The following is a 27,227-nucleotide window of genomic DNA, read 5'->3' on the forward strand; positions in this document are numbered from 1 at the left end:
ACCCCGATTTCGGTCCAAACAAAAAACATCCAGCCACACCTGTAGCCAAACTGATGGCACAGTCTGCACATGTCTGTCCCTGGCTCCTCCGTGGGCTTTTGGACTTGTGCTTGTTGGCATTATTGAGAGTTAAAAATACATACACAGGAGAAGTCCCAAGTCTTTATCCAGCCCCTCACCCTGGTCTCCCAGCAGCCACCCTAGGATGGGAACATGATACGATAACATTTGGGAGGATAAACATGATAACATTTGGAATGAGTTTATACAAAACGTAGTAGGCTATTAGAATTTACATAAGCACTAAGACAATAACACTATACCAATTTATACAGGAACATATGGAAATATTGTATATTGCTTTTTGGGGGTATGTTTTCATTTTCATATGTTATCTTTGTTGTTGTTTATTTATTGAGTTTATATACCACACTGTACCCTGAGGTCTCAGGGCGGAAAGATCACAACATATATAATCAGAATAAGAACAACAACCCAATAACACCCCCCCCCCAGAAAAGAGCCACATTTTAAAAGGGTATATAGGATTTTGTTGCTTTTCGCTCACTTTTCCTTCTCCTCCCCATCACTTTATTTCTTTTTAACTGAAACCACCTTAATAAAATACAAATATTAAAAACAGGATGGGAACAGGGAATATTTTGGGGGGAGTATTTTTTTTTTGGGGGGGGGGCAGCCCAGGTATAAGCCCTGTCCCGCATAATCAATCATCTGAAGCGTTGCACTGCGCACTATTGAATGGCAATGCCCATCAACTTAGGGGGGCCTGGTCCAATATGATATGATATATGATTGATATGATATAAATCCACCATCCTATATCTATCTATCTGTCTGTCTGTCATCTTTTTTTTGGGGGGGGGGTGGCAGAAGACTCCTCGGCCCCTAGGAATGGGCTCCTATGGATGGGAAGTCCAGAGAGAAGGACAACGATCCCTCGCCCCGCTTGCTGTTCCCAGTCTCCTGCCTCCAAGAGGGACCGGCAGCGCGGAGATTCCTCCCCACGGCAGCCAATACTGCTAAGGCTTCCCTTGGCGAGCCGGTGGGGAAGAGACAGAAAAGCAAAGGAAAAAAATAAAAATTTCGGGGCTCCTCTCTCTCTCTCTCTCCCACCCCGCCGCCGCCGCCCAGCTCCCTCCGCCTTTGCTCTTCTATGGCGCAGCTGCGCTCGTCAGAATGCGGCGCTTAGCCTTCCGCGCCGGCGCGCCTTCCAGAACCGAGCAGGCCGCGGCGGCGGCGGCGGCGGCCCTGGCAACGGGGTCACGGCGGGACAAGCTGCCGAGCTCGGCCGGGGATCCTCATTAACATAGGCCCCGGCTGAGGCCGCCGGGCGCCGGGCGGGGTGTCTCTCCCGGAGACTCCTCCTCCTGCCCTCCTCCTTTTCCACCGCCAGCCACTTCCCCGAGCTCAGCATGGCGGTCAAGGTGACTCTCCTCCTCTCGGCTTCCTGCAAATAAGCGCGGCGGCGGCGGCAGCAGCAGCAGCAGCAGCCGGTTTGCGCGGGCGGCTGCGCGGGGGAGAGGGGTCGCGGCGCGCGCGCGGGTGGGTGGGTGGATGTGGGGGGCCCGGCCCCCTTCCGCCTCGAGGCCACAGGGGCGGCAAGGGCGGGGAAGGGGGTCCCCCCCAAATGTTGGCAAGGGCGGCTGAAAGGCGCCCCTAGCGACAAGGGAGGGAGCCCCAGGAGGGCATAGAATAGATAGATAAATCAATTATATATCTATATCTATATATATCTATATATCTATATATCTATATCTATATATCTATATATCTATATATCTATATATCTATATCTATATCTATATTTATCTAATTGCCAAGGGTGTCTCAAAAATCCCGATGAACAGCCGGTTTCCCATTGCCCTATCTGGGCTCAATCTTGCCACTGGTGGATTCATCTTTCCCCCCTCAGTTTGCATGTCTGAAATGGGCTTCTGAGTAACTGGGCGCAGTGGGATGTTTGTCACCTCAGACTGGTCAAAAAGTGGGTGGGGTGAGGTGCTTGGCAGGGTAGGTAGCCATGAGGGGAAAGATGTGGGGGGTCATAGTCCCTCTTGTTTGCCTGGTCCACGGTTCGGCGAAGCGTCTCCACCTGCAAAAGCCCTGTTTTCCCTATCTCAACTAAGCTATGTAGGATTTTAGGCGAGATCCCTTTATTGCAAGGGGTTGGACTAGAGGACGCTCAGGGTCCCCCTTTTCCAACTCTGCAGTTTTGTGACTCTGTGGTCAAGCCCATTAGTGCAGCTGATCAAAGCAGGGCAAGTTAGGGATGCTTTTGTGCCCCCATCCCTTTCAATCCCCCCAATGATTTGCCCCCTAAATCCACTCACTCGGTTCGAATGAATCTGGGCTTGTTTTCTCTCTTTGGGAGCTCAGCATGGAATTCACACTAGGGAGTGGTAAATTAGGCTGTAATCCAAATCGGGCCTGAGGCTTCAATGGGCCTTACCTCCAAGTAAGTGGGGTTAGGATTGCAGCCTATGCTGCTCCCATAATATTCTTCAGCGATCTGTGTATACACTTCTATCCAGGGCACTCCCCCCAGCACTGGTTTGGGAAGTAATGTACACACAACGGTAGCCGCAATCCATATCTGTCCGGTTGTTTCTTATGAAATATTGCATTTTGATGCATTTTCTCTCCCCCCCGCCCCGGCTGCCAAACCAGTTTTGCTCTGAATTGAGAAAAAGAATAACCAGGCTGCATTTTAAGCTGGGAATATGTACACAGCCGTGGGCTATTAGTGTATGGATAAAGGAGGCTTCAATCATCCATGCAGTGTTCGGGTTGTGCTTATTTTGGAATGATTAACTGCAGAGTGTGCAGATGAACTCTGAGGTATGTGTTAAAAAATAAAAACAAGGCTTTGCCCTCGCTAAGCAACTTAGGCCTGAGGATAGCGGAGGCCTTGTAAGGCCTGTGATATCCTTGAAGACAGGGAAGGAAGGCAGCCTTTTCCCTCCAACGATGTAAAATAGAGCTTGTTATGTCACACTTCCTGGGACAGGAGGCTGCATAGGCAAGTAAATGCTTTGCATTCCATCTTTCTGTAGGTGTGGGAGGTAAGGTGGAGCCCTCTCTTTGTCTAGCACTTACGCAGTTTCTTAGAAAGGCCTGTCTTTTTGCGGTATAGCCATACAGCAGTTAAGCAGTGTTAAAAGGAGGAGAGTGACATGAGGAAAGGGAAAGTGACATGAGGAGGAGAGTGACATGAGGAAACTGTTAATTGGGCTAGATAAGGTCATAGGTGTGCCTGCTCCACCCAAGGTTTGCTAGAGGTCAGTCTGGGGATCAGAGGTCCTATGTAGGTTTTAAGAGTGTTGTAATTCATCTCCAAGAACACACCACATGCAAAGTAATACATGATATTCTATTGCACATGCTAAATTGCAATGGCTACCGGATCTTGTTCCGGGGGTGGGGGAGGTTAGTTTATTTGCAGAGGGCTACTTGCGCTTTCTGGCATGCACAATATGCCTTCACTCTTGTTGTGACTTCTTTGTAGGAGAGCAAAACTGTTTTCTGATTGGAACACTTCTGTTTTATCTTCTTAGCTTCATTATCTGTTGTTTTAGTTTTCTTCTTGAGTTAGTAGGCTCTGTTTCTCTTTCCCTGGCAGTTCCTCCCGAGTTTGACAGCTGTCATGAGGCTTTCAATTGTTTTACTGTTCAGCAACATAAACATGTGTCTGAATGTCTGGCACTCGCTCTATCATTTAGATAAGAAACTTGATATTTATTACTCTTTATCTGCATAGATTGCAGTTCAGGTTTCCCTCTTTGGTAGATGAGTAACCCGACAAGCGGAGCATTAACCTTCCCCCTTCCTTCTTGGTTTTGTAGGTTCAAACAACCCGGAGAGCAGATCCTAATGAGCTTCGCAACATATTTTTGAAGGTAAGCGATTGTTTTTTGATGTTGTCAGAGTTCTATATTTTTAGCTTTAGTCATTTCCCATGCTTTCTTGGTATGCTGGAAAATGGTGCATGCATTTCTGCAAAGGGCTCTCTCATTCTTTGCTATGCTCAGCGTGATCCTGGAAGTGACACGTCAGTGGCATTGGGATTAGGACCGCTTAGGAGCAGCCAATGAGGCCATCAGCCTGACTTTCCTGTTCACACGCTAGGCAGATGGAGTGACCACAGGGTGTTTCTGTAGATCTGGTGTGGGAAGGGAATCAGTGGTCCTCAGCTTAATTTCTTGGCCAAATTTCAGAAACCCTCCTCAGGTGATCAGTTCAGTCCTCTGGGAAGAGTGTTCTGTCTCCCCCAGCAGCCTGTTTAGGAGAGGGGAAGGGAGAAAGAATGGGGACTCCCCCACACACTTTTGGCTCTGGCCGTGCCCAGCACCAGCCCACAGAGATTACCCCCCAGAGGGAATGCGGCCTTGAACAGAAAAAAAGCAACACTCCTCCACCCTCAGATCTAAGAGGCTTCAGAGAAAGATAGGTATTCTCCCTACATGAGATTTGCACAGCTTAAATTGCTCTGGGGTCTATATTTTTATTAACTCCGGAGGGTTGCACAGCTGCATAGGAAAGCATTTTTAAGATAGCATGTCCTTTTACATGCAGTATTCCCATTTTATGTCTGCACCCCATAGCATATTCTTAATGGCACTGCCTAATATGTAAATATGTATTTCATCACTCTTCTTTATTGGTGTAAAGTAAATAACATGTAGTGACTTAAGTGGAGAGATGTCTTCTGGAACTCAGGTTGTTCCTGCTTTCAGAACTGGGGTGCGGAGAAGAAATGGAGGCACCTTTTGATGATTTTTCTCGTTGAGCCCCCTGTACTCCTCCAAAATCTGCTCCAGAGTGTGTTGGGGGGGTCCAGAAGGTGGTAGACAGTAGTGGTGGGCTGCGGTGGGAAGGACGATCAGCCAAAATTGCCTCCCCTCCTTCTGTCTGCTGAAGTGAAAACTCTTTTACTTTCATTTGCAGATGAGCAAATCTGCATTTGAGGCAGTAGGTGTCAAAACGAGAATATAAGGCTGTGTGTGCACCATAAATTCAGTGCATTTAAAGAATCATGGGAACTGTAGTTTGCTAAGGGTGCTGGGAATTGTAGCTCTTAGAGGAGTAAACACCAATTCCTGGGACTTTTTTTGTGAGAAGTCATGTGCTTTAAATGTATGACAATGCATTGCCAAAGTTTCAAATGATACTAATTTAGTTCCTTATTTCTGAAAGATCAGAACATTAGCAATGTGTTTTAATGCAGCTAAAGTTATGCACTTCTAAACCTATTTATTGCAGTGTGCACAGAGAGCCAGTGTGGTGTAGTGGTTAAGAGCGGTAGTCTCGTAATCTGGTGAACCGGGTTCGCTTCCCCGCTCCTCCACATGCAGCTGCTGGGTGACCTTGGGCTAGTCACACTTCTTTGAAGTCTCTCAGCCCCACTCACCTCACAGAGTGTTTGTTGTGGGGGAGGAAGGGAAAGGAGAATGTTAGCCGCTTTGAGACTCCTGAAGGGGAGTGAAAGGCGGGATATCAAATCCAAACTACTACTCCTCTTCTTCTTCTTCTTCTTCTTCTTCTTCTTCTTCCGTTGAAATCATGGGGAGTTCGGATTTGTTTTTTTCATTTTGGCTGGGCCGTGCTTTTAATTGTGCCTATGTGTTTATAGACTTATTCATGACTCGGTGTGATGTGCAGGTTTGAATTTCTCAGTAGCGCAGCTGGGAGCGACCTTGTTTGTAATTCCTTGCAACTGGATCCATTGCGTCAAAATACAAAGCGCCTTGTGCTGAAACCACAGCAGGTTTCACGGGTCATTTCCCTCTTGCTCTTCTGATTATGCAATGCTGTGATCCCTAATGGTGTGCATTCCTGCCTAAATTTGGCTACCCTTGGAAATGGAGGCAAGTGAAGGTGAAGATCATTAAGTGAAACACAGTTCATATGACCATTTCCAGAGAGGTAGCCGTCTTGGTCTGCCACAGCAAAGAACTTTGTGGTCCGTTAAAGGGTAACAAGTTTCATTAGGGCAGAAACAGTCCAAGTATAATGCTCAGATGCAAATATATATACATCTGAAACGGGGGGAGGGGAGTTTAAAGCAGTCAGGAGCAGACTTTGATGAACTTGTTGCTGCTGTTTGCTTTATTTATATGCTATTGTGTTTGATATTTAAGTGATGGCAGTGTTTTTTTGTTTTTTTAATGCTATTGTGATTATTATGAGTCGCTTTGAGCTCAACATTTGTTGCTGGAAAAGCAGAATACAAATATCAAATCAAACAAGAGCTCATGTGCTCACTTTTTTTGCCTCAAATGTAATATTTATGTCAATTTCTCTGTATATCCATGATGTGTCTTATGAAGTGCAATTTATTATGCCTAATACCTGTCGAGTTGGATCAAAAGTTGAAGTGAAGTGGGATGCAAGCCTTGGTGATTGGGATTCCTGAAGTGAGGTCAGAAACATTTGAAAGGAAATCAGTACTTTTCATGTGATGATTAAATATTATGTTTTGTTCAGCCTTTGGAATTTGTGTGTTAAAGTAAATGGCAGGATTGAGGAATTGTTATGAAAAGCTGCATATAGGCACAATACAAAGCTGATCTGAATAAGGATAAAATAAATGGAAAATATCATTTTTTAAACAAACAAACAAACCCTGTCTTTATTCTCTCTCTCTCTCTCTCTCTCTCTCTCTCTCTCTCTCACACACACACACACACACCTATTGCTCTGTGATTTATAGTTGTCTCCTTCTTGTGACAAAGGCAACATCTAGATCCCTTAGTCTAATAATACACATTTGAGAGCTTTCTTAAGCAGTCCGTTTAGAAAGTTCAGGCTTCCCTTGCACCATAACAATTCAAAGCAACTTTTCCCAAGCTGGTGCCTTCCCATCAGCCTCAGCATGCATGTTGACTGGGGCTGATGGGAATTGTATTCCAAAACATCTGGAGAGCACCAGTTTTGGGAAGGCTGCTTTAAAGCGATATCAAAAGTGCCTCCTCCTTCGACTGTTGACTCTGGGTGTCCTCTCCCTTCTTGGGGCTGTGGCAAGTGCCCGGTGTCTGAAACCTATGGTTACCCTATGCCAGGCATAGGCAAACTTGGCCCTCCATACGTATTTTGGGACTACAACTCCCATGATCCCTAGCTAACGGGACCAGTGGTCAGGGATGATGGGAACTGTAGTCCCAAAACATCTGGAGGGCTGAGTTTGCCTATGCCTGCCCTATGCCCTAAGGAGTCAGGCTGTTTGCCAGTCTGTTGCTGCCTGTGAGATTTGCCACCCTGTGTACCTCTGTATCCAGCATACACACATTGCTGAATCTTTTCCTCCCCTCAAGTCTGTCATTTTTAAAATTTTACTTTTATTTCTATTTCGTTTTTCATTCGAATGGATCCCAAAGCGGCTCACAAACAATAAATAATAAGAACATGATAGAACTCCCCCCCCCGATAAGCCATGCTTTTCTTGGCACCTCAACCATTTGTGCCGTTAAGTGTCTTAATATTTCATCTGCATGGGAACCCTGACTTCGGTTACATCTATAAATAAGTAGATGAATAAATGCCCAGCATGCGTTGCTAAAGTACAACTTGCAATTCACTTCAGTAGAAGCTGCACAACAGGGGAGGTTGTTACTTTGGAGACTACCCTGGTTTGGTGACTGTAAAAGTCCTAAAATACTAAATAGTTTCAGGGAAAGAAAGAGGAGAGGAATCGAATGTTAAAAATGTAAACTCCTGATTTTTTTTTTTTTTTTTTGGTAGGATTTCTGGAAGCTGATTTTTAACATTTTAAATAGTTGCAGAGTTATTGTTGGTTTTTTTATGGTTAATTTTCTTGTTTTGGTTTGGCCCCCAAACCCTTTTAGTTAGAAGTCAGTCCTATTGCATTAAAGGAAATTTCATAAACCAATTTGAATCTCGTTCACATAAGAATCTTCTTATTTTTGTTGTTGTGATGTTGGACAACCTAAGATAAGATATAAAATGCTATTTAATTGTCAGATTGTATAATAAAACATATTTCATATATGAAAACTATATTTCAGGCTGTAAGCCTTCATTAGATAAATAATTTTCTACTATGAATCTTACACTGTGAATCTTATGTCTTAGGAAAATTTCCTCTTTGTGATTGCGCTCTGAAAACATCTCTTCAGAAGGATTGTTACGATCAATTTCACTAACTTATATTTGTACAGTTTTATGGAGATTTAATTTTTTTTGTTTGCTATATTTGTCTTGTTTTTTGACTTGTGAGCTGCTTTGGAGCAATTATGCACACAAATTAATTTTGAAAGCAGAATACAAACGAGTATATAAAAAAGCACCAAATAAACAATTATTACCTTATAAAACAATTGATTTTTTAGTCGGTGTGCTAATAAGATGATTAAAAGCTGGCTGACGCAAATCTGTACCAAATATGCTGCACACGAATGGCTTAATTATTTTCTCAGGCTCCAGCAATTTGTATGGTTTCCAACACCATTCTAAATCTTATGACCTTTTCTCAGAGTGTTTTCATTAGTTAGCAGTGCAGAATTTTACCTGTGGAAAATAGAGAATTGTTTTACTTTTCAGCTCAATTTACAGCTAGAACTCAATGACACTTGAATTCAACAACACTTATTTCACGTCTTACCAGTGGCTAGAGTAGTCTGTCCCTCTTTGGTGGGAGATAGTTCAGCTTATGTACACCAGGAAAGTGTTACTGAAAAACCCTGGCACAAATAAACAAATTAGTCAGCTGAAATCCTTTTTTTAAGAACGCAAAGAGAGCCCTCCTGGATCAGACCAAGGGCCCGAGCCTTCTGTTCTCGGAATGGCCAACCCAATATCTCAAACAGAGCTTAAATGCAGCAGCACACTTGCCACTTGTAATTACCAGCAACTAGTACAGAGTCAGGGACACGGGTGGTGCTGTGGGTTAAACCACAGAGCATGGGACTTGCCGATCAGAAGGTCGCGGTTCGAATCCCCGCGACGGGGTGAGCTCCCGTTGCTCGGTCCCTGCTCCTGCCAACCTAGCAGTTCGAAAGCACGTCAAAGTGCAAGTAGATAAATAGGTACCGCTCTGGCGGGAAGGTAAACGGCGTTTCTGTGTGCTGCTCTGGTTTGCCAGAAGCGGCTTAGTCATGCTGGCCACATGACCTGGAGGTTGTACGCCGGCTCCCTCGGCCAATAAATTGAGATGAGCGTCGCAATCCCAGAGTCGGTCACGACTGGACCTAATGGTCAGGGGTCCCTTTACCTTTACCTAGTACTGAGCCATGTCTTGACCAGTTGCCCATAGTACACTGCTAAGGTCTAATGCACTTGTTTGGCAAAGCAATTCCATAGAGTGGACTCCACAGCAGAGAATAGCCCTAATCCTAGTTGACACCAGCCTCTCCTAACAAAGTCTGACCTGGAGCAGGGCCTTGGATGATGGTTGGAGCATACAGGGAGGAATGTATGGAAGAAGGTACCCAGGTTTCAAGCTGTTAAGGACTTTAAAGTTTAGCACTACTGAAAGGGAACTTCCGTGAAACTCAGCTTGTGAGTTGAAGTACAGTCATAAAGGTAAAGGTAAAGGTACCCCTGCCCGTACGGGCCAGTCTTGACAGACTCTGGGGTTGTGCGCCCATCTCACTTAAGAGGCCAGGGGCCAGCGCTGTCCGGAGACACTTCCGGGTCACGTGGCCAGCGTGACATCGCTGCTCTGGCCAGAGCCAGAGCCAGAGCCGCACACGGAAACGCCGTTTACCTTCCCGCTGGTAAGCGGTTCCTATTTATCTACTTGCACCCAGAGGTGCTTTCGAACTGCTAGGTTGGCAGGCGCTAGGACCGAGCAGCGGGAGCGCACCCCGCCGCAGGGATTCGAACCGCCGACCTTTCGATTGGCAAGCCCTAGGCGCTGAGGCTTTAACCCACAGCGCCACCTGCGTCCCAAGTACAGTCATACCTCGGGTTAAATATGCTTCAGGTGGAGTGTTTTCAGGTTATGCTCTGCAGCGACCTGGAAGTAACGGAACATGATACTTCTGGGTTTCGCCGCTCGCGCATGCGCAGACGCTCAAAATAATGTTGCGCGCATGCGCGGAAGCGGTGAATTGCAACCCGCAGATGTGTGTTGCGTTCGCTTCAGGATGCGAACGGGGCTCCAGAATGGATGCCGTTTGCATCCAGAGGTACCACTGTACTTTGCACATGCACAAAAGCTTCTTTAGATGCCATCATTTTTTATTAGTTATTGTACAGTGGTACCTCAGGTTACATCCGCTTCAGGTTACATCGGCTTCAGGTTACACACTCCGCTAACCCAGAAATAGTGCTTCAGGTTAAGAACTTTGCTTCAGGATAAGAACAGAAATTGGGCTCCGGCGGCACAGCGGCAGCAGGAGGCCCCATTAGCTAAAGTGGTGCTTCAGGTTAAGAACAGTTTCAGGTTAAGAATGGACATCCAGAATGAATTAAGTACTTAACCCAAGGTACCACTGTAGTCTGTAGTAATAATAATAATTTATACATACATACATGCTTTCATACATACCTCGCCCATCTGGCTGGGTTTCCCCAGCCACTCTGGATGGCTCCCAACAAATATTAAAAACACAATAAAACATCAAACATTAAAAACCTCCCTAAACAGGGCTGCCTTCAGATGTCTTCTGAAAGTCAGGTAGTTGTTTATTTCCTTGACATCTGATGGGAGGGCGTTCCACAGGGTGGGCGCCACTACTGAGAAGGCCCTCTGCCTGGTTCCCTGCAACCTCACTTCTCGCAGAGAGGAAACCGCCAGAAGGCCCTCGGGCTGGATCTCAGTGTCCGGGCTGAACGATGGGGGTGGAGACACTCCTTCAGGTATACAGGGCTCAGGCCGTTTAGGGCTTTTAAAGGTCAGCACCAACACTTTGAATTGTGCTCGGAAACATACCGGGAGATGTATTGGGCTATTGCCTACTCTGAAACAAATACTAACAATTTAGACAATCGCTATGTCCTTTTTTGTCTTTGCTGTAGTATGCCACTGTCGAACAAGATGGAGAGCATTACATGACGCCAGGCGACTTCGTGCAGAGATACCTGGGACTGTATACAGACCCCCATTTCAATCCTCAAACGGTGCAGCTGTTAGCAGGAGTGGCAGATCAGACAAAGGATGGGTGAGGAACCAACATTTACATTCCTAACAATTGACTGGAAATTATGTTGTTTAGGCTACAATCCGAAGGTGAGAACTGCACGCAGGCATAGCTTTCTCTTGGAAGTTTTGGCTACAGTGCCTCCCCGGGCCGAAGAGGCTACCATCTTTTTGGTTTTACAAGCCAATCAACTCTTCTGCTGCCAGAACTACAGTAGCAAAAATGACCAAGACAGTAGCATGCACAGCCTGGATAGCTCCGCTGGTTATCAGCGTGGTGCTGGTAACACCAAGGTTGCAGGTTTGATCCCCGTATGGGACAGCTGCGTATTCCTGTATTGCCGGGGGGTTGGACTAGAGGATCCTCAGGGTCCCTTTCAACTCTACAATTCTATGATCTCTGGCGTGGTTTTGATCCGTGGACATGAAGCACCATCTTTGGATTGTTTCCATATGTTCCAAGTGATTGATTTTAACATGTCAGGTTTTTCCCCAAGCCTGCTATGAGGAGACCAGGAGGAAAAATATAGGGAAGAACACTTTGTGGCAGTCTTTTAGATATTGGGCAGGATTCACCTAACCAGTCTCATCAGCAGATGCCCTTCACAATGGGGCTTCCCCCCTTCTTCCTCCCCCAAAATTGACTCTGGAGCGGTCAGAATAACCCCAAGAACAGCCCAGGCTCCATCTGCCAAACTGCATTGCTTGCACAGATGGAACGACGGAAAGAGCATAGAGTTGTATAGAATAGAGCATCGAGTTGCCATAGAATGTGGGGATTGACCCTGAAGCCTGACCCACAAAGAAGGAAATGATGCAATCAGTTCACTTGCTCATTTACAACTGCTCTGGAGAAGTTCCGTTTCCCTTTTTATATCAGGTTCCTAGTCAGAGACTTTGATTCTGGGGTCCTCCGAATCCAGGCTTAGGAAAGGGAGGAAATGTCACGTGACCTTTGTAGCAGGAGGTCTCTCTAACTCCCACACATCAAACCAAGAAGGGCTCTTCCAAAACGTGATCTATTAGGGAGAGAGACACTAATCGCTATATGCGGCAAGAAACGATTTGCCTAATCAAGAGAAGGTCATGCTGTACAGCGCTTTTAAAACATTACTTATGGACAATATTCTTTGTTGCTTAAATTGCTTTCACAGAATGTCCACTCTTCTCAAACGTAGCCTTTTAACCCACTTGGTTTCAGAGCAGCCTTGCCCTGCCTCCCCTTCTCTGGTCTCTTTCTGTAGGTCTCCAAATTTATTTTAGCAGGGAAGTGCCAATGTTGTTGGACAATAGCCAACAAGTAAACATACATGGGAGCAGAGGCCACTGGGGCCATCAGAGAGCAGTGATAGACAGACAATTAAAACAAAAAAAAGCAATATTCTCCCCACCCTCTATTTTTTCTTTTCCTTTTTGCTAAATGTCCGATTTTCATTTATGTGAAATTAAAAGCCCCTTATATTCTTTAGGGTTATTTTGTGTGCACATATGACCCCTGATGTTATTCTGAATGCTGTTATTTCCCTTACTGCTCTGGTTTAGTATCTGCTATTTTTTATTATTATTTGTGGCAAGCCCTGTGGAGCTCTGCCAAAGTGTGCATATGCTGAATGTCCTTTGTCTTACAATGGATGCAAAACCGTGGCCTTTCTCCTCATCTGCTTTCGCCCCTGAAGCCATGGCTTTTCGAAGTGTTAAGTGACCATTTCAAAAGAGGCACCAACTCAAGGTTGGGCAATGTGGTACCCTCCAGATGTTGTTGGACTACAGTTCCTATCACCCTTGTCCCTTGGACTCTGCTGTCTGGGACTGATGGGAGTTGTATGCAGCAACATCTGTGGAGGCACTACGTGTTGGAATACTGCTGGGAAGACCGGGGCGTCAGGCAGGCCCCCAGCTGGCTCCGGACGATCACCGGCGGCCAGTCTTCCTTGGAACAGCATCAAACAGCGACACGAGTTTCAGATACATTTAGAGACCTTTGCACACTCTGTTAGCAGAGTGTGTAAATCACCTCTCTGCAAAAGAGGTGGACAGAGGCAGATGTGCAAGCATATCTACAGCATTTATTGAACATAGTTCAAAAACAAAGGAAAAAACATGTCTGCATCCCTTCGTGTCCGGCAAAACAGCAGTAACACAAAAGCTACATACAACGGAAGTTCCCAGCAGACAGTGCTGGGAGTAAACAGGCATGTAATACACAACAGTCATGCCTGACCCTTTTAAGGTGGAATACTATATCCTAACACTACATTGGCTACCCCCGCTGCCACGATTGCTGTAAGAGGTGCAAAAACCTTGTTGCCCCGCCTTTGATTTTGACCATTGTTTGCTTTGCAGTGGAAGCCATGTGAGATGGGGCAACAAGGATCTTAATGTATCCTCAATGTGAGGATAATGTCAGAATCAACTCAGTGTGTGATTTATAATGCTGTAGTTTAGAATTTATACCCAGGCTTCCATTGCCTGTTGTTGTGTGTCTTTTGATTAGTGGTTGTCATTGACCTGTTCATAACATAGACAGCTGTTCATGTTACTTTCCAAAATGCAACATTTCTTATAAAGAAGAACTGACAGCATCAATCCTGTGCTAATTCAGTATGATCAGATGCACAGCTTTCCTTCATCCTTGACTAAATTAGTGAAAATCTACGTTCCTTTCTTATACTTAATTTCTTCCTGTTGGATTTAATCATAGGAGTATTTTAAATGTAATTCAGAATGACTCAGAAAAGTTTCTCTTAGTTTTGTTAATGGCAGGCCATTGAGTCGTCTTAACCATTCATTCAATCAATCAATCAATCAATCAACTTTATTTGCATAAAGAAAGTGCATCATATACATGGATCAGAAAACAACACAGAGAACAAAACATAGTAGGAGATACTTTAGGATAAACTGTCCAGACAAAAATGGCTCTTAGGACCTATGGTAGGGGTCGGCAACGTTTTTTGAGGCTGGTTTTGTGGAGGTGGGTGATGTAAAGGTGATGTAAATATGGAGTGTCCTGGCCAAAATGAGGGTGGAATTCCCAACCCCAATGGGGAACAGGTTTTATTGGCTGCATTGCTAAGGGTTTGGAATTCACTCTCTAGGATTCTGTGCTTTATTGTCTGGAATGATTCCAGTTATGGTGGGAGCATAAGCAGCAACTCAAGTGATAGGTCACAGGTTCTGATTTTGCTCTCAATACAAGTTAACCATTTGGAGTGGTGGGATTCCGCCAGCATGTGGAGAGTTAAAGAAGATGGATCGGTCATGAAATGTAGGCAGAGCCAGAATTTTATAGTTGTGAGCCACGCTTTGGTTTCCAGCAGCCCTTGTCCAGTTTCCAGACACATGGCTGCATCTGGCACACAATTTGGCAGCCCCAGGATTTTGCCCAGAAATTTGGATTGGCGGTGTTCCAATGACTGGTTAACTGCACCTTAACCATTCTCAACAAAATAAAAAAATTCCTTCCAGTAGCACCTTAGAGACCAGCGAAGTTTGTTATTGGTATGAGCTTTCTTGTGTATGCACACGTCTTCAGATACGAACTTAACCATTCTAGACCCAGATGGTAGATCTGATACTGCTTATGGGCCCAGAACGCTCTCCAAGGAGCAATGGGGTGGCAGAGCTGTTCTTAATTGTGGGTTAATTTTTTACGTTCAGTGTTGTAAAGCGCAACAGTGTTGGAATTTTCACTAGATCTTATTTTGCTGGTCTCTTTTTCCTCTCTCCACCTACCCCCCAATCTGAAATTTGTGGTTTCTTCTGATGTGTAGGTTGATCTCCTATCAAGAGTTTTTGGCGTTTGAGTCCGTCCTATGCACACCAGATTCAATGTTCATCGTTGCTTTTCAGTTGTTCGACAAGAGTGGCAATGGTGAAGTGACCTTTGGTAAGAGCGCTAAAGATATTTCCTAAAGCAGTGCGGGAAGGTAGGAACTATAGTTCTGGCGTGTGTCCCAGAAATCTACCCCCAAATAAATACGTACTTTGAGATTCTAGTAACTAACTCTTACCTTCTGTTTTCTTCATTTTCTTCAAAGATCCGGCTGCCGCACACACATAGAAACCTTATGCAACCACACAATGTGATTACTGTGGCTCATTGCATAATCAGTGGCTGAACATTCCTAAAATAGTTGCTGCAAAATTTGTTTCCTTCCAGCCACTCCTAGCTAGATTTCTTTGTGAGATAGACTTGATGCTGGCTGAGTGTTCACCTCAACACATTTTCAACCCATGAGCTGTAATGGGGCACTTTTTCTTGCGTTGTTGTTTAGTCGTGTCCTACTCTTCGTGACCCCATGGACCAGAGCACGCCAGGCACTCCTGTCTTCCACTGCCTCCCGCAGTTTGGTCAAACTCAAGCTGGTAGCTTCGAGAACACTATCCAACCATCTCGTCCTCTGTCATCTCCTTCTCCTTGTGCCCTCCATCTTTCCCAACGTCAGGGTCTTTTCCAGGGAGTCTTCTCTTCTCATGAGGTGGCCAAAGTATTGGAGCCTCAGCTTCAGGATCTGTCCTTCCAGTGAGCACTCAGGGCTGATTTCCTTCAGAATGGAGAGGTTTGATCTTCTTGCAGTCCATGGGACTCTCAAGAGTCTCCTCCAGCACCATAATTCAAAAGCATCAATTCTTCGGCGATCAGCCTTCTTGATGGTCCAGCTCTCACTTCCATACATCACTACTGGGAAAACCATAGCTTTAAGTATACGGACCTTGGTCGGCAAGGTGATGTCTCTGCTTTTTAAGATGCTGTCTAGGTTTGTCATTGCTTTTCTCCCAAGAAGCAGGTGTCTTTTAATTTCGTGGCTGCTGTCACCATCTGCAGTGATCATGGAGCCCAAGAAAGTAAAATCTCTCACTGCCTCCATTCCCCCCCCCCCTTTCTATTTGCCAGGAGGTGATGATTTTTTGTTGTAGCCTATAGCTAATTTGGAAATAATACTGAACTGAATTGAGTCCTGCAGGGCGGGGGGCAGCATTTCTTCTCCACTGTTCATATCCATTGCCTGCGCCCCGCCCTGCCCTGCCCCTCCCCAGGTGCTGCTTCGATCCAACCAATCAGGGAGCACCTAGCAAGTATAGGTGACTTTTATGAGGACCAATGTAGCTGAGTAACGAGTGAGAGGCATGTTTTCTTGGACTCCGGTGATCCGGACCAGTCTGGATTGCTTTGCTTTTCCATTAAGCAGGCAAAGCACTTGCACGCTAATTAGGGGCGGGGTGGGGCTCAGCTGCACATCATCTCATTGTTGATTACCTCCTTTAACCTGTCAGTTCGCAAGCACTTTGCCGGTTTAAAGGAGGCAATCTGCAGTACGATCCCTCCCTCCCTCAATCAATTTGCAAGCATTTTGCCCAAAGAGGAGGGTGAGGAATTGCAGTGTGTATATCGCCTCCATCGCCTCCTTTTATCTTCCAAAGAGCTTCCAGATTGACAGCTTAAAGGAGGCGCGCGGCGCAATACTCTGCCGTAGTCAAGACCTGCAGGGCCACGTGCCAAGCCCCTCTTGCATTGTGCACCTGGATCCACCGCTGACAGCGCCCAGGAACTGTGTCACCTGGAGGTGTCAGTGAGCTTGCCTGAAAGCAGTGAGCATTGGTGGTGGGGAGGAGATGGAGGGTGGCTGAGTGGGGTGGGAATGGCACTGAGTGGAAAGGCATAGGAAAGAGGGGAGCAGCCAGTCTGCTGGAAGATGGAAGAAGGCTCCCTTCCAGGGCTGACCAACCTTGCTCCAGTGGAAACAAGTCAATCTCCCAGGCAGGTAAAGGAGATGACTAGATAAGATTCTCTGATGCGAGAACCACCCTGCATTGATCTCAGTAGGGTGCTGTTCCTCTCCCCATTTCCCTTTGGTGTACACAACCGTCAGAGCATTATGGGGAATGGCGAGGAAGTACGTCTGGCCTTCCAGCTCCTCTTGTCTGCCCACCATAACTTGCTCTTGCCCTGGAGAGGCAAGAAAATCCCTTTAAACTTCATGGTTCCTCACCCCCTTTCAATTCAGTTAAAAAACCAACAACTTGAAATGAAAACAAATACATTATCCTTTAGCTTTGATAAAGATAAAGGTCTGTAGAGATGGGGGATAAATTTAATTCAGTTTACATTTGCAGGTGAACCTATTTAATTCACACTTCCTTTTTTTAAAAAAAAATATTATTTGGTTTTTCAGATTAAAGTTCTATAATCACATACAACATACAACACAAAAACGAGATTCCAAAGAATCTCCTGGACTTCCCTCCTCCCCTTTGTGGGTCCTATTGTCAATCATTTCCTCCTGCATCTTTTTATGATAATCCAAATCTTTTACCTCTCCATTGTGTCCAAAATTCACCATTAAACTTCAAGTGTTATTCCAATCCTACTAGCTGTTTACAATGGTTTTTAAGATAAATTATTATTTTCCCCATTCCTTACTAAAATTTTGGTCTTCCTGATTCTGATTCTTCTGGCCATTTTAGCCATTTTGGCATAATCCATCAGCTTAATCTGCCATTCTTCTCTGGTAGGGACTTTATCTTCTTTCCATCCAGAGATCAATTAAGTTTTCTAAAGAGAATATTTTCCCAAATAATTTGCCTGGTTCACTTTGTAGTGGTTTTCCGGAAGTTACTGGTATTTACATGGGTTTTGGATTTCTCTTGCATATCGCCTGGCATTGAATTGCCTGCATTGTAACTGCCTAAAGCTTCAACTGTGGATAAGAAACTATATCTCGTTTTTTGGAATTGCCATAGTGGAATTGTACTTATTCTCTTCTGGGAATGGACATTGATGTAAAGAAGGAAAGGAAAGTATAAACATATTTTTTTAAATATTCCAAAAATAGTTGGGCATTCTCTAAAATCCATTTTGCAGTATGAAGATGTTCTTTATTTGTACTGGTCTTGGTGTACTCAGATGTAAGTCCCATAGAGTTTAGTGGAGCTTACTCCTATGTAAAGGAGTGCAGGATTGCAGCCTTAATACCATGGGGTATCTTGTAGCAGATACATTGTCCCATTGTGCAAGCCGGCTACAGATAAATTGTTATTGTTGTGACTGGGATATGGTACTTAATTGTAACATAAATGCTATATATAGCATGTTGGTAAAGGCACCATGTTGTGATGTATATAATTTTGACTTTAAATTAAAGGTTTGCATCTTTCTTAGCAATAAGTTTCTGCTTGATAGGAGCTGTAGCTTATCTCTCCACTCTTCTGCTCTGTAGGGATTTGGTTACTTAATGTATATTAATAGCAATCAAATAATGTAATTTTTCTTCTTGCACAATATGGGTAATTAAATTAAGGAATTGGAATTTTAAAGCCAGGCCTTTCAAAATCTATGATTAGAGGGCTGGCAGGGTCGAGAAGGTCACTGCAACAATTCCCTCCTTCAGTTAACATCAGCTCCCCACAGACTTAAATTATCTATTATTTGCCCTTTGAATGCAAAGTTTAAAAGGATAAAAAATGGAGAGATGTCATTTTAAAACTAATGTACAAACAATTCACAGGTATTCTGTGGAAAGTGAAAATGCTATGCTGTCTGCTGTCTAGTGGAGCTTTTGAGATGTTTCACTAGAGAGAATTCATTCAGGGGTTCAGCCTCTTTCTAACCCCCTCCACACGAGAGGAGAGGAACATCTAATTCAAACGGCACTGTATTCATCTGAATTCGTAATATCTCTAATTCCCAAAGGGAAATGTCATCGGTCAGTGGGAGAGCATCTGTTTTGAATGCAGAAGGTCCCAGGTTCAGTCCCTGGCGTCCCCGGGTAGGGCTGGAAGAGAGACTTCCTGCCTGAAATCCTGGCAGTGGGAGCCAGTGTGGTGTAGTGGTTAAGAGCGGTAGACTCATAATCTGGTGAACCGGGTTCGCATCTCCGCTCCTCCACATGCAGCTGCTGGGTGACCTTGGGCCAGTCACACTTCTCTGAAGTCTCTCAGCCCCACTCACCTCACAGAGTGTTTGTTGTGGGGGAGGAAGGGAAAGGAGAATGTTAGCTGCTTCGAGACTCCTTCGGGTAGTGATAAAGCGGGATATCAAATCCAAACTCTTCTTCTTCTTCTTGGATACACCATGGCCTTATACCTGAGGTAATAGGTGGTTGCCAATGCATAACTGGGAGCCTTCAAGTACACTCCTGATTGCACATTGGCAAGGGAAAGCCGGCTTTGGCCTCTACCACCCATCAGCCAATAGGGGCCAGAGCTGAAGCCTCCTGAATTGGTTGTGCATGGTGTTTTGACGTCCCAACTTTGGGACGTCAAAGCACCAATCACCTGACATCATTGTGAGAGGGGTGGAAGAGAGACTTCCTGCCTGAAATCCTGAAGAGCCACTGCTGTCAGTCAGCTGGACAATACTGAGCGAAATGGACCCATGGTCTGAGTCCGTATAAGGCAGCTTCCCAGGTTCTCTATATCCAGAAGAGAGAGATGTGATGCGTCTTGGTTCAGGTATTATCTGGTCAGGACACGAAGAGATAAACAAAATACGTGCTTCCAAAACACTTAGCAAGTTTGAGATTTCTTGCTGGTAATTTAGAGTGCAATCCCACTCAACAGGGAATAAACCCCATTGAATTCATTAGGTCACAGAGCTTAGGGAAGTTTTTAATGTGTGACATTTTAATGTATTTTTAATCTTTGTTGGAAGCCGCCCAGAGTGGCTGGGGAAACCCAGCCAGATGGGCGGGGTACAAATAAATAAATAAATAAATAATCCAAACTGTGTGTCGCGACATATTCGTGTGTTGCGCAAATGTTCCCCACATTCCTCCCGTTTGCTAGCAAAAGGGACGCAGGTGGCACTGGGGTCTAAACCACTGAGCCTCCTGGGCTTGCCAATTGGAAGTTTGGCAGTTCGAATCCCCGCAATGGGGTGAGCTCCCGTTGCTCTGTCCCAGCTCCTGCCAACCTAGCAGTTTGAAAGCATGCCAGTGCAAGTAGATAAATAGGTACCACTGTGGCGGGAAAGTAAAGGGCGTTTCCGTGTGCTCTGTTTTCCGTCACGGTGTCCCGTTGCACCAGAAGTGGTTTAGTCATGCTGGCCACATGACCTGGAAAGCTCTCTGTGGACAAACACCGGCTCCCTCGGCCTGAAAGCAAGATGAGCGCCGCAACCCCATAGTCGCCTTTGACTAGACTTAACTGTCCAGGGGTCCTTTTTTGCTAGCAAAACTGAGTTACTGTGTCGTGAAATGATGCCTGTCTAAAAAGTGTGTCGCCAATGTGAAAAGTTTGGAAAGCTCTGAGTTAGGACTTCCTTCTGAATAGGCATGATAAGGATGCACTGGAAATGTCTGAACATGCTGAAAGCATCGAAAACGTTGACATGTTCTCTTTAAGTGTTCAGTATGAGTCTTTTCATGTCGGGCGATTTTATGTATGAACGAACTAGCCCCACCCCCTTGACACTGAAATGCACATTGGCCACACACCCGTTAAACACATTATTGGCATTGGTCCAAAGGGGGTCCTATGCACGTATAGATGTGTGCCCTTGGAACTCCCTCCATGGGGATGCAACAGAAATGAACTGTGAATTGGCAATGAGCATGACCACCACATGCTTCACCTTCCAGAGATGTGGGGTATAGCACTCCCATCTGCGATACCTTCACACATTCATTCTGAATGACTGAAAAGGGCTCCTCCCTGGTTAAGATATTCTCTGCCAGAGTCACAGTTGGGGCAATGATCTGAAATAGTTAACATATTTTCTGTAATGATAATGACCCTATTCTTATACCTGTCTTTAATAGTTGCATTCACACAAGTCTCAATCAAGTCTCAATCACGCCGTGCATAGTCTGTGAAATATTATGGTGTATTTTGAGTACAGGTATTCATTGCCTTTCAATGAGGTCTTAATTTGACACGCAGAATCAAGGAACACAGCATTGATTTTATATCAGCATGCAAAGCACCAGGTATTTCTAATAAAGGAAATAAATTGCTTCTTAATTAAAACTGAATAAGGCAAAATCATGGATCTTGAAGATATACATAGTATTAATACACAAGTAGTATTAAAATCTATTCTATACAAAGTGTGTTTTCACTCTAGAAAGATAAACAGCTCTCTAACTTGAAGTTGTAAAAACAAAAGTGTTTCCCTGTTTGATTGGCTCTTCTAGAAGTATGGTTTTCATTTTCTGTTTGAAGAATTTTAAGTAGGGTTTATCTTTCTCTCTTTTTCTAATTAATTTCCTTTCTCCCCTTTCCCCCTCTTTGTTTTCAAAGAAAATGTAAAAGAAATATTTGGGCAGACCGTTATTCACCATCACATCCCTTTCAATTGGGACTGCGAGTTCATTCGATTGCACTTTGGCCATAACAGGAAGAAACACCTGACATACTCGGAATTTACTCAGTTTTTGCAGGTCAGTTGCTTAGTTTCCTGTACTGTAATGATGGGTTCCTTCTCTTGTGCTCAGCAAATGTTTGCAAAGTAGATATACAGCCCAGCTTTATACTCACAAAGGATCCAATATTTTAAACCTTCATAGAAGCTAAAAGCTTTTATCTTGGCCAATAAACTATGAATGACTCTCCCCCCATCCCACTCCAGATATATGTTTCTCGCAGATGAAGATTGTGGGTTGTAAAACAGCCACTGTGGAAGATGAAAGTCAAAATGCATTTGCCATTTTTCATTGCATTAAGTGGACTTTCAGCCGTTGAACTTGGGATTTCTTTCCATATTGTATCCAATTTGGATTGGATCGAGTTGATTTTGGAAAACAGTTTGAGACTGTTAGATCTGAAAAAAAATTATTTTAAAAATATTTTTCCATTGACTTGTAGGCTTTAGTTGTCCTCTATTTCTTTGTTTGCAAAGGGATATTGCAGTAAAGAGTTGGTAAGTTTTGATTTGTGCGCATCATCAGGCCAGCTTTTGTGAGTAAAAAGTATGTTGTTCTCTTGTGCTGCTTTTGTTTATTCTCTTGATCTTTTGCTGCCCTTACCCTAACCTTAAAGGACTTGCTAATCAAAATACAGTTGTGGCTACCTTCACAGTTTCTATCCCTTTAAACAAAATGTGCTGCTGTGGTTATAACAACTTGGTCCACCACACAATATCATGATAAGAATAAAGTAGTTTTCTGACACCCTGATCCTAAATGATTTTCAGTGGTTTGCCCAACATGATATGAAAAAAGGAACATGGTGGCATCCAGATTGCTGGTGTTCTTGTGATGACTGATTTTCACAAGGTTGCTTTGCCATGTGCATATTCAGTTGGTCCAAGAACACAAGCCAGCATGAAATAAAGGGGTGGGGGTGGAACCCCAATAAGTAATTTAGCAAACCATCTCCTAGCATTGGATACAACTCAGAAAAATATAGGGTTGTACTGCTGCTATGTTTGGATTGCTTTCTCACCCTGTAAAACAGCCCCTGGATAAAATTCTTTGCCGAACATGTTGAGTTCTAAAACTGGTGTAAATTATGAAAGTTTGTATCTCCAGGATCATTTGTTCAGCAATCCGCTGACCTCAGGGAGGGGTGTGTGTGTCAGGGGCTCTTCCTCACAACCATAAATTACTGCTGGATAATGTGCTATTTACTAGCTTCTGAGACTTCACTAAACACTGCCACAGCCATCCTAAAAACTAGAACCTTGTATTGAAAATTAAAAAAGGTAAGCTTGCAAGTCTTATCTGTGAGAGTCCAGTTTTGAGTCAAACAGTTGTATCTAATGAAGTCATCCAATTAGCACAAGGACTTCTGCCTGCTCTATAGGACTTCTTCTCCTTGTACACCCCCTGAGCTCCTCCATCTATTCTGGGGGTTCCACCAGCCTTCCAGTGCAGAACTGGAGAGATACAAGAAATGTAGAGAGAGTCCTGTTGCTCAGGCGGATATCCTTGAGCTATCAGTTGACTCCGTTGGACACAATCCAGTTGGTATTAATTGTTATCATTCATTGGTTGTATGCCTTGTATCTTATTTCCACCTGATGAAGACTATTACGAAACATTAGTATCATTCCAGAGACACTGTCCTTTTGAGGCTTTTGAGATGTCTTCCGTTGAAACTTTTGAGAGACTATTGAGAGACTGTCCTTAGGCATCTGTTTTGGAACACACGGCTTGATGGTCCTCGCTACCTCTTTGTTATATTGTACATATGAACTTTGATCGGCTTGTTCCTATAATTTAAATGATATCATTATTCTATTATATATTCTCTACTATTAGCCTATGTGTTGTGTTTGTATTGTTGTGATTGGATAGCCTTTTTGTGACTGGATGTGTTGTGATTGGATATCCAAGGTAATGGATAGCCTTGTGTGCCATACGCAGTGATGGTCATGTCAGTATGGATTGATAACTCATTATGGACTGGGCTGTCTTCAGGCTATTTGCAGCAACAGCTTTTCCAAAAGTGCGGGTCAGAGCACTGATCTGTACTGACTTCTGCTGGTTTTTATTTCAGTATGCATCCAGGGTCAGTGTGTAGATTCTGGGCATCAGTATGATGGGTATTTAGAACAAAGCTCTCAGTATATCATTTCTTATCATATTATTTCAGGAGCTGCAGTCAGAACATGCCCGGCAAGCGTTTGCACTTAAAGACAAGAACAAAACAGGCACGATTACCGGCCTGGATTTTGGCAGCATCATGGCTACAATTCGTCCACACATGCTAACTCCTTTTGTGGAGGAGAACTTGGTTTCAGTAAGTATCAGGAAGCATGGGACACAGGGAATGAGGACTGAGATTCAGGTTCTCAAAAATTGCAGATTTGGGATCATCCATTGCCCAGGCAAGATTTTGTGACCTCCATAAGGATTTTCCTGGTGGGGCTTAGTAGAAAAAAGGCAATAACATAAATGAGCAGGTAGAAGAGATAAGAAATCTTCCAGCAATTGGTGGAGGTCTAGCTATAACTAGTGAAGTCTTTTTCTCTTGCTCTCCCCCTGCAGTCCCCTGTGTGCAGGTATTTTCAGGAACTGAAAAAATATATATTTTCTTTTCTTTCTACCCAGGCTGCAGGTGGATCCATTTCTCACCAAGTCAGCTTTTCGTATTTCAATGCTTTCAATGCCTTGCTGAACAATATGGAGCTTGTTCGAAAGATATACAGCCTCATTGCAGGTGCTAGAAAAGATGTCGAGGTTACAAAAGGTAAAGCATTGTATGCCATAAACTCTTGAGATTACTGAAGCTGGAGCAATATTTGGCCCCTGTTACTCATTGATAGAGCATCTAGCTTGCCTGCTGAAGTTCTGTATTCAGTCCACAGTTAGGAGGACTAGGTAGCTGGCGATGGGAAACACCTCCACCTGAGACCTGGGGGAGCCCTGGCCAGTCAGTCTGACCGGATGTAAAGCAGCTGATCAAGTATGATCAAGCTGAGCCAGTGTGGTGTAGTGGTTAAGAGTGGTAGTCTCGTAATCTGGGGAACCGGGTTCGTGTCTCCGCTCCTCCACATGCAGCTGCTGGGTAACCTTGGGCTAGTCACACTTCTTTGAAGTCTCTCAGCCCCACTCACCTCACAGAGTATTTGTTGTGGGGGAGGAAGGGAAAGGAGATTGTTAGCCGCTTTGAGACTCCTGAAGGGGAGTGAAAGGTGGGATATCAAATCCAAACTACTCTTCTTCTTCTTCTTCTTCTTCTTCTTCTTCTTCTTCTTCTTCTTCTTCTTCTTCTATGACACATATCACCTAGGTGAGGAAGCTTCCCCATGCATGGAGCCCATGTAATATCCCTCATCCCTTGAAATGAATGGGCTGAAGAGCTTCATTACCACATCAGAACTTCAGCAGCTGCAAAAGATTGTTGACTTAAGGCAGGCATAGACAAACTCGCCCCTCCAGGTGTTTTGGGACTACAACTCCCATGATCCCTAGCTAACAGGACTAGTGGTCAGGGATGATGGGAATTGTAGTCCCAAAACATCTGGAGGGCCGAGTTTGCCTATGCCTGACTTAAGGCAACAGTCCACGCTCTGTCAAGGTCAATTGTTTATTTGCAAACTTATACCCTGCCTCTTAACTACGAGAGCCCCCAAGGGAGCAACTTACAATACAAAATATGCATTAAATCAAACGGTAAAAATACATCGAAATTTAGAGCTAAAAACTAGAGTCACAGTAAACTATTTTGGGGTTGTAACATCTCACAGGGGGGAAGAAAGGATGGAAGGTACCAATGTTAGAAATAAGGAAAGGATGTTCATGTATGTAATTACAGCAGCGAGAATTCTTGTGGCAAGGAATTGGAAAAGTGAAATACTACCAACGATAACAGATTGGCAAATACTCATGATAGCGTGATCTGTAAAAGGTCCACGTAGGCTGCCTGCTTTTTCTGTATTCTAGTAACTGGAAATATAATTAGATAAGGACTCCTCTTGGACATGTAGCCCCTTAAACTTAATTTGAGTTGGTATTCAGTTCTTTCTTTTTCAATGGCTGGGTCTGGTCTTGGATATTTTAGAGCAGAGCTCTAGAAGAGAGTGCCTCTGACCATATGCAGTGTACTTTTCTCTCCCTACTGAAGAGCTGCAGTCCATCTGTGATTAGGAGAAGTATGTCCAGGGCAAAATTATGCGATTGGATCTCAAAAATCTAACAAATTTTAGAGCAAACTGTGTTCATTTCACATTGGTCTTTGGACCTTGCTCCCTTAACGTTAAGCCAAACTGTAGATTGTGTATTTAAAAGTTCCAATAAATTATGCATAATTAGTTTGTGTTTTTTGTTTTAACCCATTGCTTTAAAACAGAGGAGTTCTCTCAGTCTGCAATCAAATTTGGACAAGTTACACCTTTGGAGATCGATATCCTTTTTCAGCTCTCCGATTTGTATAATGCCTCTGGGTAATCTTAACTTTTTTGTAATATTAATGTTTCTAGAGTGTTGTCATTAGATGGAGGTTGTTGTTGTGTGTGGTTTTTTTTTAATTGACAACTGTGGGATTTAAATTCTGTGCACACGGTGTGGTCTTGAGATGCTGTGTGTGTGCCACTCAGCGTATATGCAGTGTGACATGGGGCTAGGGCAACATATGCCTATATCTGTGCACTCATACACCTGGTTACCGCAGTTCCCTCCCTTGCTTTTGAGGGTAAAAGTTTCCAGTGTGTGTTCAGTCCATAGCTGTCAACCTTCCCTTTTTTGTCGGGAAATTCCCTTATTCCAGCACCGTTTCCCACTGCTTCCTGCTGCTATCACAGATTGTTAGATATCCTGTAGACTGTCCCCGGGACAGGTGAGGCTGCTGATCCCTTATTTTTGAGGCTGCTGATCCCTTATTTTCAAATCTGAAAGTTGACAGCTATGGTTCAGGTTCCTACTCAGCCATCGTGAAGCTCACTGGGTAACACTGGGTCAGTCTTACTTATCTCACAGGGTTGTTGTGAGGATAAAATGAAGGGCGGAACCAAGGGTGCTGCCATGAGCTCCTTGGAAGAAAGTCTGGATATAAATGCAGCCAAATCAAATAAAATATGCTTTGTGGATGTGTAATTTCGGATTGCAAGTGGGAGATTACATTTTTGAGGGCAGTGGTACCTTGGTTCTCGAACTTAATCCATTCCGGGAATGCGTTCGACTCCCGAAACCGTTCGAAAACCAAGGCGCAGCTTCCGATTGGCTGCAGGAGCTTCCTGCACTCAACAGAAGCTGCGTCAGATGTTCGGCTTCCGAAAAACGTTCATAAACCGTAACACTTACTTCCGGGTTTGTAGCGTTCAGGAGCCGATTTGTTCCGCAGCTAAGCTGTTCAGGAACTAAGCTGCCACTGCAATACCTCTTTGCAAATATAAAAACTGGTATATTGCAGAGAAGGTTGACTGTAGAATCTTGATGTAGAATCTTTCCCTGTGATGTGCTAGTTTTCTGTGTACAGGGATGAGTATTTGATGGGAGAGTTTGGGCAATAATAGCTCAGGTTAATAAATCAAGATATGAATGAACCTTTTGCTCATGCAAGAACACTCTTTGCATGAACTTAAATAATAATAATAATAATAATAATAATAATACTTTTGTATACCCCGCCTATCTGTCTGGGTTCCCCCAGCCACGCTAGGCAGCTTCAATACAATGGTCCTTCAGATATTAAAAGCTTCCCTAAGAAGGGCTGCCTTCAGATG

The 27,227-nt window shown here is 44.2% G+C and overlaps 1 protein-coding gene across 3 annotated transcripts in view; it reads left to right on the forward strand.

Annotated features, from left to right (window-relative positions):
* The first annotated feature begins 1,243 nt into the window (after positions 1-1,243).
* SLC25A12 (solute carrier family 25 member 12) overlaps positions 1,244-27,227 on the forward strand; it is a 59,135-nt gene continuing 33,151 nt past the window's right edge. Inside the window, exons 1-8 of one of the 3 annotated variants that reach the window (XM_079978469.1) lie at positions 1,244-1,445; positions 3,864-3,917; positions 10,999-11,141; positions 14,893-15,008; positions 21,362-21,501; positions 23,657-23,803; positions 24,115-24,253; positions 25,856-25,949. In XM_079978469.1, the coding sequence (XP_079834595.1) occupies positions 1,434-1,445; positions 3,864-3,917; positions 10,999-11,141; positions 14,893-15,008; positions 21,362-21,501; positions 23,657-23,803; positions 24,115-24,253; positions 25,856-25,949 (845 nt within the window). In that variant the 5' untranslated portion in view covers positions 1,244-1,433. Of the gene's footprint in view, positions 1,446-3,524; positions 3,613-3,863; positions 3,918-10,998; positions 11,142-14,892; positions 15,009-21,361; positions 21,502-23,656; positions 23,804-24,114; positions 24,254-25,855; positions 25,950-27,227 lie in introns of those variants that run through there. The other 2 variants (XM_079978470.1, XM_079978471.1) reach the window with 2 other exon arrangements.

This window comes from Podarcis cretensis (genome assembly GCF_951804945.1).
Source record: "Podarcis cretensis genome assembly, chromosome: 1".
NCBI lineage: Eukaryota > Metazoa > Chordata > Lepidosauria > Squamata > Lacertidae > Podarcis > Podarcis cretensis.